This window comes from Procambarus clarkii, chromosome 35, assembly GCF_040958095.1.
Source record: "Procambarus clarkii isolate CNS0578487 chromosome 35, FALCON_Pclarkii_2.0, whole genome shotgun sequence".
NCBI classification, from domain to species: domain Eukaryota; kingdom Metazoa; phylum Arthropoda; class Malacostraca; order Decapoda; family Cambaridae; genus Procambarus; species Procambarus clarkii.
This window is the reverse complement of record NC_091184.1, coordinates 28963181-28975209: the sequence shown is the minus strand read 5'-3', so window position 1 is coordinate 28975209 and position 12029 is coordinate 28963181. Positions and strand designations below refer to the sequence as shown.

The 12029-nt window shown below is 45.0% G+C and overlaps 1 protein-coding gene across 5 annotated transcripts in view; it reads left to right on the top strand.

Annotated features, from left to right (window-relative positions):
- The window catches only part of Nipped-B (Nipped-B cohesin loading factor), a 115375-nt gene that overhangs the window by 35741 nt on the left and 67605 nt on the right, over positions 1–12029 (top strand). For 2 of the 5 annotated variants that reach the window (XM_045759036.2, XM_045759035.2), the window contains exon 2: positions 11460–11550. The exons of the other annotated variants lie outside the window; for them this stretch is intronic. In XM_045759036.2, coding sequence (XP_045614992.2) covers positions 11478–11550 — 73 coding nt within the window. In that variant the 5' untranslated portion in view covers positions 11460–11477. The remainder of the gene's footprint in view (positions 1–11459; positions 11551–12029) is intronic. 5 annotated transcript variants of the gene reach the window in all.

Sequence of the window (12029 nt, the reverse complement as noted above, 5' to 3'; positions counted from 1 at the left end):
TTGGTTGTCTCGTGTTTGACAGGAGCGAATATGGTGTGGGAAGCGAAGAACTGCAAATGTGCAGTTCTTCAATGACAAGAACGGCACGTTTGAGATTTTGTGGCTTATGAAGGCGGGTGGTTTATTAGGCAGCCATATTTGTGTGTGGGATATACACGCGCGGCGCGGCTACATAGATAGGCAGAGCTGCCGTGGTGACTCATTCTTTACTTCAGTAACGCGCCAACCATCACATGTTAAACTTACTAGTTCGGCTCTTGCTGATGAGTAACCAGTTCCATTACCTGGTTATTTTTTCACCTTTACTTGAAAAGTGTGGTGAGGTGATAACGTGTATACTTAAGTGGTGTATGATGAGGCGTGAGAGCAGGTGATATGTCAGAGAGTAGTGGAGCAGGTCCCAGCAGCTGGCACCACCGCCCACCCTCACTACCAGTAAACCCCCTTCTCCCCCCCTCTCACACACTCCCACAAGCCTTGCCGCCGCCACCACCACCCAGAGTCCCGCTACGTGGGGCGTCCCCCCCACCTCCGTGGCCCACTATGCGCTCGCTCTCTCCCGCTCTCCCGCATGCCTGGATTCTCTCGCTTTGTTGCTCTCTTGGATACACGTACACACCGCTAACTTGTCAGTGACTACGGCCAAGTGTAGACTAGCTCTCTATGCCACGCCTACTACCCTTGCTCTACCTGTTGCCTATCAGCACAAGACACAACACGAAACAATGGGTATAAATTGGATAAGTTTAGAGTTAAGACAGACCTGGGTAAATACTGGTTCCGTAACAGGGTTGTTGATTTGTGGAATCAATTACCGCGTAACGTGGTGGAGGTGGGGTCCCTTGATTGTTTCAAACGTGGGTTGGACATGCATTTGAGTGAGATTGGGTGGTTATAAATATGAGCTCCCTCGTATGGGTCAATAGGCCTTCTGCAGTTACCTTTATTCTTATGTTCTTATTTAACAATTCTGATTCGACTTCTCTGTGGAATTTGTTCAAACGTTGTGGACACTCACCAGATCTCGGCAACCTTCATGCTCAACTTACATCTTATTCGTTATTAGATTACACCGCTATAGATGAACAACCCAGCGGGTTTTCTTCCTATTGGGGAGTGTTGTACATGCTGCTATGGCGGTATGTCCGCTGCCCAATAAACTGGCCCCTTCGGGGCAAAATTTAATACAGTATTTACATTGTTTTCACCTGTAGTATATACAAACAAAAGCGTTTATAGTAGTGTATACTGAGCTTCAATTAACGCAACTGGCGATGTCTGGGGACTCCCAGCTGGGAATATATATATATTTTTAACAAGCGTAGGTACATAGAGCAGTGTTCCGGTACCCTGTGCTGTATAAAGGATCCTCACCTCACAGCATGCTGTGTCTTACATGGAATCATGAGAAAAGAACACCCAACACTCAACTGTGAAAATAGTGGTGTTTCGGTGGGTCCTGGACCATTGTCAAGTAGTGTAAAGAAATAGTTGTAGAGAAAGTCAGTGTGTAAGGTGGTGATGTGAGAGTTGTATACTATAGAATGTGAGGTGGAAGGTAAGAAGGTTGAATAATACCATTGACGTTAATAGGAATAAAGAAACTGCAGAGAGAGGAAGAAGAGGTGGAAGAGAGAGAGAGAGAAGAGAAGAGAAGTGAAGAGGGAGCCTAAAGACGGGTACTAAAACTAAGTCAAATCATGTTTATTTCGAAGGTTAGAGCACTTAACTATTGCCTTCTTTGTGTGTCAGACCAGTTACTCCATCACGTACATTTAAAACTTCATGGTAATGAAATTTAAATACCGCATGATACAAGTTTAGTTGTTAAACATGAACAATGTTTGCCCCAAGCCAATCTATGCTCGACTATAATCATCAATAGTAGTACTGAACACCCAATAGTTTACGCACATCACATTATTCTGTATATACATTAATACACAGTACAATTTAACTTCTTTATTACCTATGCTTAAAACTTCATAGAATTGTGGTGCAAGAAATGTCCTTGTTATTGAGTCAGAGTTGAAATTGAATTGAAATAAGTTTGAGGTAAAATACACACAAAGGGATGAGGTAGCTCAAGCTATCCTCACCCCGTTCAGTATATCGTGTTAATACATACATAGACACACATCACAAACAATAAACATATTACCAAACATTCTGAGAGATAAACATCTACATTTCCTGAGTCAGAGTTGTTCCTGGTTAGAGCAAAGTTAATCTGTAGCAGAGCCAATGTCGTCGACAGTCTGGTAGTCCTCAGCCAGTGAGGGTTATCGCGAGATGGAGCGTGGAGCTATCCCTCTCCCCCTCACACCATCTGCTGACCAATATTAGGCCTGTAAATAAAAGGACACATTAAAGCTTAGGATTTAGCCATATAGTTCGCATATGAACAAGAATGACCAAACTGACCAATTAAGACTAGGAGACTGGGAAAGCTGAATCAGGAATGAGGACCTCCATGTACCCAGAAAGGTAAACACTGCTCTTGGACCACATATCCAAGCGGGCAAATTAACGTTAATTTAACGGTATTCTTGAATAACGTTAAATCAACGTACGATGAACGTTATTATCTTTGGTTTCGTGCAACATTAATGTCTTTTCCCCCCGGGGAGGGGAGGGGGGGTGGTAACATAACGATTGGGCACGTAGGAGTAGGACAACACTTACTGCTCGCCCTTGTCAAAAAGACTTGAAAATGGCAAGCTTCCTGTTATGCACAGTCAAGGCAGCAGACAGAATGATCCTCTGCAGACACGAATGCAACTTTGGTCGCTTGCATCCAAATATTCTGGTATTGAAGGAAGGTGGAGGAACATTATACTGTCTTGCTGACGTCCATGGGCGAAACTCTTTAGTGTTCCTAGACTTGGAAACGGCTTTTGCGTTAACAACCCCCTCCCCATACAGTACTATATCGTTGAATGAAAAGGGGGGGGGGGAACTATCAGGAGAGAGCGCCAAGCCATTACGACTATATAGCACTTGGAAGGGGTCAGGATAAGGATTTGGGATGGAAAGGGGAGAAATGAATGGTGCCCAACCACTTGGACGGTCGGGAATTGAAAGCCGACCTCCATGAAGCGAGACCGTCGCTCTACCATCCAGTCCAAGTGATTGGGAGGGGGAGGTGAGAGAATAAGTTACCTTGGTGAGTTCATGACTACCTCATTGACTGAAAAATCAGGATACGATTCCAAGGACACATTTCTCCATACAACATTCCCAGGCTTTAGATAAAGATACACCGCAAGGAGTATTGTAGTATTGTCCTACTCGATTCAACATGTTGATGTGAAAGCTTGTGGTGATCAGGCGGCCACCACACACAAACCCCACTAGCGACGCCGGTGATCTGGTCCTCATACCCAATGAAGATCATGCCACTGAAGAAGCACACCAGGGGATCTCGACAGAATTAGTTCTTGAACATGAAAAGGCATGTACTGTGTAGTATCTGACCCACAGGTGTACCTTATGACACAATACAGAGCTGGAATGGATAGCAAATATCTAAGAGTATGGATTGACAAGCTGAGAATCTTCGATAAATAAATGTGTTATATGAAGGAAAGAAACCGCAAGATTAACTTGCTGACAGTTATGTCTACATACATAACTTGTTTAGCAGAAAGATTGACCCCAATCACAACATTCTCAGGCCATGTTACATTCGCGCACTCAGATTCATCCTAGACCACGCCCCTTTTCTGATCGCTTTACAAAAAGTGTGATAAAACCCGGGCAATTGAACAAAGCAGCCACGAGCAGCATCACAGGTGCACCATCATGGACGATTCCTCGAAATAAATTTTGAACGAATTGGAACTAGAATTCAATACCTAACAGTCAAGATCTTTAATTTAAAAAACAAATCCTTCATAACAGTGAACCGTGGATGACCGCATTAATCATGAACTTTACAGACCATCACAATTTGCACATAAAATTTACGCAGTTCCCATTAAAGAAATAGACAGCAAGACAGCACGTAATGGTGTCCATCAGGTGTGTAACACCCGAGAACAAGATAGACTTGGGGCCCGTACCAGACTACAAGCCATCATTGCCATGGGCGACACTGGTGGCGCTGTAGATGAACAGTGCACCCATGGTGCAGCACCAGCACCAACAACAGCAGCAGCACCACCGCCACCACCACCACCACCACTACCGCCACCACTACCGCCACCACCACTACCGCCACCACTACCGCCACCACCACCACCACCACCACCACCACCACTACCGCCACCACTACCGCCACCACTACCGCCACCACCACCACTACCGCCACCACTACCGCCACCACCACCACCACCACTACCGCCACCACCACCACCACCACCACCACCACTACCGCCACCACCACCACCACCACTACCGCCACCACCACCAACAGCACCCCCAGCAGCAGCAGCAGCTTTCTACTCGCCCTCTGCTCCACTAGACCATAATAAACAATGTCTCCACATTTCAGACAGAAATGTTCCCTATTGTTGACCAAACCACACACTAGAAATTGGAGACAACAACGTTTCGGTCCGTCCTGGACCTTGTCAAGTCGATTGTCCGTCCTGGACCATTATCAACACAATCGACTTGATAATGGTCCAGGCGGACCGAAACGTCGTTGTCTGTTCAATTTCTAGTGTGTGGTCTGGTCAACATTTTTCAGCCACGTTATTGTGCTCATCATCTGCATGTTCCCTTGTAAACTGAACATGCATATTACAACCGTCATAATAATGCAATGATAAATACTGACTCCAAAACAGCTATTTCAGCAGTAAGGAATACTAAACCTTCACATAGTGTTAACTTAATCATGTACGGATCTAAGTAAATGAAATATTAGCTGGAAATAAAACGCGTAAAGATACTGTCGACGCTAATATCCCAGCAAACAGTAGTTAACTGTAAAGATCTATAAAACTAGAAACGGATTCCTTTGGGACCAGTCCTGTGGTCCCGGGTTCGATCCCGGGCGCTGGCGAGAAACAATGGGCAGAGTTTCTTTCACCCTATGCCCCTGTTACCTACCAGTAAAATAGGTACCTGGGTGTTAGTCAGCTGTCACGGGCTGCTTCCTGGGGGTGGAGGCCTGGTCGAGGACCGGGCCGCGGAGACACTAAAAACCCCGAAATCATCTCAAGATAACTCAAATCTGCACTTGAAAATAGTATTCCCAACAGACTACCATTTCCTATAATTATCTTAGTGGTTAACAAAGCAAAGCATCAGGTTTGATAAGCGAAGGATGGTTAACAAAACTATAAAGAGCCTAGACCCAGCACGTGAGAGAATTACAAAGGCAACATTAAAAGGGATATAAGAGATAAGAGAGAGCGTATGAAGCCAGGATAACCAGAAAAGATAAGTTAAACCCCCAAAGGATTATCCCAGCCACCAGAGGAAAGTGGTGGAGAACAGTGACATTGAAAACATGCGGGTCAACTGATACGGCAAGAGTAAAACTTTGTCACTAATGATATTTATCTGATTGTCCCCCCCCCCCCCTTTTCCTGTCTTATTTGTTGCATCCGTTTGTCAGTCAGATTCTTTCACGGTGCATGATGAAGAGTTGTCAGCATGCTCGAGAGCCTAGAGTTGTCAGCATGCTCGGGAGCCTAGAGTTGTCAGCATGCTCGAGAGCCTAAAGTTGTCAGCATGCTCGAGAGCCTAGAGTCGTCAGCATGCTCGGGAGCCTAGAGTTGTCAACATGCTCGAGAGCCTAGAGTTGTCAGCATGCTTGAGAGCCTAGAGTTGTCAGCATGCTTGAGAGCCTAAAGTTGTCAGCATGCTCGAGAGCCTAGAGTTGTCAGTATGCTCGAGAGCCTAGAGTCGTCAGCATGCTCGAGAGCCTAGAGTTGTCAGTATGCTCGAGAGCCTAGAGTCGTCATTACAGTGCCCGGGATGAACTATGTTAGTATTATATGCTGTGAAATCGTGACAAAATGTAGTTGTCCGTATGAGGTGTGTGGGCTCATTACACTGCGCAGTACGGATCATATAAAGTTCATGGTAGTGACCAGAAATGGAGATGACTAAACTGAGGTGGTGTTGGCTAAGTAACGTAACGGACCAGAATGGCGAGCGTATAAATAAAGCGAATAATCATAACGTTGTAAGCTATCACTGCTGGAAGTCGGTGTCCTAGTGTAGCACAATGTCGCCTCACATATTGTCCTGCGTGTTCCATCAGCCACCATCACTGCTCACTCTTCTCCAACGTCACACTTGATATAACTAGCATTAAATAAACGCGCGTATATCCTTCAATTACATGTCAGTGTTTGAGTGTATCAAGAGTGGAGCAACAGTTGCAAGGGTTTGCCGAGTTTCCTCAGGTAGAGGAATGCTAGCAACGTTGCCACTTGGGGAAGGAAAGGTTGTTGTACAGTGGAAATATCGTGCGTGTGGCAGGGGGAGAGAGCAGGCAGCAGTCGACGGCAAGGGGGGGGGGTGTTCGGTACTGGCTGTGTTGCCTCTGCTGTTCGCTGGCTCCCTCTCTCTCTCCACCGACCTTGCTGTGAGAGGCGTTCGGCAGATAATAGTGTTACCAGTCCTGCGTTTCTTCGTCGACGTCTTCATCCCTCCCTATCTATTTGAGACTGAGCTAAGAGCTGCTGTCTTACATCATCTCGGAAGCCTGGCCTTAAGAACATTGGATTCATACATAAAAAATGGGTCCCCGTGGCGCAGTGGTAAAACACTCGTCCGGCGCTTCTGGTCTGGGTTTGTATCCTGGCCGGGGAGGATTTACTGGGCACCAATAATTAACTGTCGCCTCTGTTCACCCAGCAGTGAATGGGTACCTGGTTGTTAAACGCTTTGGCTGTTCGTATTCCGTGGAAAATTAGGATTAAGGACTTGCCCGAAACGCTATGCATGCTAGTGGCTGTACAAAAATGTAAGAACTCTTGTATATATAAATATATAAACGAGACTGCCGACATGTCTTCAGTGTTGAAGAGTTTGATGTACCGACCAGTTCAACCAGAGTGAGTCAAGACTGGAGATGGGTCTTCTTATACGGTTCTTTATTATCCAGAACTCATAAATAGAGGGGGGGAGATGTCATCTAGGAGAGTGGCATCATACTTAAAACGTCTGCGTCTCAAGTCTGCAGATTTCTTGGCTACTTTTACTTGCTTGGTTCGGCATGTTGGCTCTGCATGGTAATTGTAGAGTTGAAATCATCTATATGCATGCCCCAAGTGCAATATCTGCCAGTCAAGTTGTGATCATAGCCAACGTTTTCTCTCCTATCCCACGAAGGAACTGCTCTCAAGTGTGGGCAATTAGCCTTGTAGCAGTCGGCATTTTTTCTTGTATATGTAAAGGCTAGAGTGCACTCGTCAACATAGGCTAGAGTGCACTCGTCAACATAGGCTAGAGTGCACTCGTCAACATAGGCTAGAGTGCACTCGTCAACATAGGCTAGACTGAAGCCCCATGAATAAACAAATCCACAAGGGCCATGACGAGGATTCGAACCTACGTCCGAGATCATTATGTGTGCCCCATGAATAAGTTATTGAAGATTGTTAAAGTAGACATTCCATAGCAAGGGGCCCAAACACACTACCCTGTGGTAAACAGGTATCAGTCGAGTGGTTTTCAGATTATCTTCCATTGAATACTACCCTAAGGAGTCCGTTCTCGAAGGTAGTCTCTTATCAGATATAAGATGAAGCCCGAGTCACATTACGCTTCAAACTTTGCTAGATCAAATTGCAGTATCCAGTCATAGGCACGTGTTATGTCCAGTGCAACAACACAGCTGATCTTGCAGTATTCGAGTGACGGGTGCAACTTAGCGGAAAGGTCTAACAAAATATTCGCTGCAGAACAACCTTTCCTGAAGCCAACATGTCGATCACACAGTGTTCGATGATGATAAAACATAACATGCTGACAAATGTTGAGTGTCTCGAGAATTTTGCCAGAGATTTCTAAGCAGTGTCATAGACCTATGGAGGTTGTCATACTGAACCAGGGACCTGCAAAATGGTCTGCCTTTTCCTTCCCTTTTCCCTTATTTCCGGTTTAGTGGTGGGATTGTGTCCTAAGATGAGTATCCCTGCCAGACTTTGACTAGGGACCACCAAGCCTTTGTCCAATAATTCTTCATACAAACAAGTTTTAGTGTTGGTTTTTCTATCTTCATTTCTTTGCTCTTTAAGCACAAGCGCGCGCGCGCACACAATCATATATATTTTACAAGGTACAGCTGCGTGGAGGGACGCAAGCCTCTGATAGTTATTGAGTACTGTTTTCGACTATCAGGCACATAGTTCTTAATCAGTGGTGGTGTGGAGACTTGTAGCTGCCCTCCGTCCTTGATGAGATGTGCACGATGACTGCCGCTTCACTCTGGTCGGACCCTGCTGGCGTGGGTGTGTGGTGGAGCTGTCTGACCTAGTCTGGGCTCGCTTAGTGGACCCGACAAGTGGCAAGTACCACGTCCTCGCCAGAGTTAGATCGCCTGGGTTCATGAGTAAACTTTGTTTATATAAAACACAATCACACACTCACTCACTCACTCACTCACTCACTCACTCACTCACTCACTCACTCACTCACGACACACCGCACGCACGCGATTACGGGGCTGAGTGGACAGCGGGGTCGTAGTCCTAATGGCCTGGGTTCGATTCCTGGCGGAGGCGGAAACAAATGAGCAGTTTCTTTCACCCTGATGTGCCTGTTCACCTAGCAGTAAATAGGTTCCTGGTAGTTATACAGCTACTACGGGCTGCTTTCTGGGGATGTGTGCGCGCGAGTGTTAGGAATACAGTATATGTAGTAGTAGATGTAATAGAAGAAAAAATAGATTGGTTAGAAAGGCGGGATCCAAGAGCTAAATAGCTCGATTATTCAGACACAAATAGTAAATACGAATGTATATAAATAAAAATGTAAATGCTCGTTTGTTCAAAATCGCTAATCTCCGAAAGTTCTTCACCGATTGCTTTGAAATTTTCACACAAACGTTCCATTCACATCCGAGCAGGTTTATGTACATACTATATCGATGTCACGTCTGTGACGGGAAAAAACATGTTTTTTTAACTGTTTTTCACGTGAGAAATATCTTCGAATCCTCTTTACCTCTTTACCGATTGCTTTGAAATTTTGACGCAACGTTGCATTCAAATATGCGCGTGTTTTTATATACCTCCTATATAGATGCCACACCTGTGACAGGTAAAAACATTCTTATTTTAAGAAACGGCTCCATGTGTTGCACGTAAGAGCAACTCATGCTATACTAAATGTTACGATTCCATTTCAATGTTACCGATTTCATTGATGAATTGAATTTTCATATATTTCGATTTGTTTTCATTTTGATTTAATTATTGTGTGTGGCATTGCGTTGGATTTGAGCTGTGTTGTTTATCATACCGGTCATTTCGTGAGTACTGTTTAATTTTTTTATTTTTTCGTTGTTTTTCATTTCGTTTTTTAACTTGTTTTCCTTATATTTCAGTGATGGGACCATCAGATCATTTGATGCTCTAAATTTTCTGATGGGAACATCAGATTATTTGGGAATGCATCGGACGAGGGAGTGGGGAATGGTGGGGTAGGACGAGGGGAGTTGGGGATGGTGGGGACGAGGGGACAGGGGAGTGGGGGAATGGTAGGAAGGGCGAGGAGATGGGGAAGTGAGAGATGGTGGGGAGGACGAGGGGACGGTGCAGTGGGGAATGGTGGGGTAGGACGAGGGGAAGCTGGAGTGGGGGATGGTAGGGAAGACAAAGGGACAGGGGAGGGTGGGAATGGTGGTGAGGGCAAGGGGATGGGAGAGTGAGGAATGGTTGGGAGGACGAGGGAGTGAGGAATGGTTGGGAGATAGGGAATGGTTGCTGTGGCACAGCAACGCACATGCATTGCTGAGCCACAGCAACGCGAGGCCGGGTACAGCTAGTAGTAAATACACACAGAGAGAGATAGGGAATGGGGGGGGGGAGGAGGTAGGTCTTGAGTGGCTCTGGGCAGGTTTTAAAGAGACAGTAAATGTTGTCGCTAAAATATTCAGTCTCTTCGACTAGTCGGTAAAGCGTCACCTTCGCATTTGAAAGGTTAGCGTTGACTAGACCACACACTAGAAGGTGAAGGGACGACGACGTTTCGGTTTGTTCTGGACCATTCTCAAGTCGACTCAAATATTTCAGCCACGTTATTGTGACTCCTCGTCTGCACTTGTATATCAGTATGTTGCAGAGACAATTGTTTTGACAAGTATGATGTTTGTTTAATTTCTTATTATTATTACCAAAACAGTTGTCAATGTTTATTGCATTTTTATTTAGTATCGCTCTACTTAATAAAATTGTATTTTATTGAGTTTAAATATATAACTCTGCGAAGAAGTTGGATATTTATTTGCATGCCAAGGGTTGCCCATCCCTGCACTGGACTACACAAACTACCCTGCAGGCTACTCAAACCTGAATCTAAATCATTTATATATATTATAAACAACAGAGGTCCCCAGGACAGAGCCTTGAGGCACTCCACTAACAACATTATCCCACTCTCTCTCTAACGTGTTAATTAAGAAAAACTGATGTAAATTACAAATACTGTACAGAACTGAAGCCCTTAACCACTCGTGAGATGTTAAAGGTGCTTCTGTAACCCTCTACACCACCACTCGTGAGATGTTAAAGGTGCCTCTGTAACCCTCTACACCACCACCCACGAGATGTTAAAGGTGCCTCTGTAACCTCTACACCACCACCCACGGGATGGGGTTTGTTAATAAGTGACTGAATAACTGTTCAAGAAATGATGAGAACCAAAAGACTTAATATTAAATCTATACCTCTTATAGTATTGACTCACCTGCGTACAGGACTATGTACGTACACTAATCAAGAGGATTAAGAAAATGATACAAAAGTACGTCTGAAACTTTAGTAATCCAACTACCACTTACGGGCTATTCATGCCCGTGCTACCTCTTGGATGGCTTAATTTTCATCAATCATTCATTCAGTAATCCGACTTATCATGTCAGATATTCATGACTCCAACACTTCTCGCAAATGATATTGTCAACATTTCCATTCATTGGGCTCCCCAGTCAGAGAGCTCTTGATGCTACGAATCCGGATGCTCATAGCGAGTCGTGTAGTATTTAATTGACCTTTAGTAATGGAATGTATAAAATAGTAAACTGTGTCTACTATATCTGTACATTTGCATTCATCTCTGCGTCTTTGTAGGTCACAGGTGATAACCTACCTTGAGGTAGGTTGTTGCAAGAATCAATATTCTGGCTTCCCGGTCTCCGACCAGGTCGCTGGGTGGAAACATTAGGAATGATGTAGAGGGTGTGACACTGGTAAGCTGTGTGGTCCCAGTCAGGCCTTACCCGGGGGGCAGGTTTGGTACAGGTGTGTACTGATAGAGGTTGTGTGTTGCAGGTGTAGTGATGGGGCACGATGAATGGGGAGCCGAACACCAACCCGCAAGTGCCCGTCACCACCCTCGCGGGCATCGTCAGCCTCACCGAGTGTAAGTACCAAGTCGCACCCTCTTAGTCACGTCACACGCTCGTCTCTTAACACTGTCACCATCTCTCCCACACTGTGTGTGCTTTCTCTAGCTTCATTTGTTTTGTTGTATCACACTCACCGTCACTAGGTTATTATCTTCACGACAACTAGTACAGTATTTCGTTGCTTGCAATTATCCTGTCTTGTCATTATCACCAACACACTTGTTTGTTTAGTTGCAGTAAGCCTCTACGGCAGGTCAAGACCCGTGGCATCATGCCACCGAGTAACGTGGCCTGGTCATTGCCTCACGACGCTGTATGTTATCGATTTCATATTTTATGCCCCAGTACATGCCAATGTCACCATTCCCCTTCATTATTATCATGCTAAATTAGTAATGACATTTATTTTTACACGATACAACATATTCGTAAATCTTCAGTGTAATTTTTGTTTTCTTTGAATGTTTGTGAACGCTTGCCAGACATTACCCTC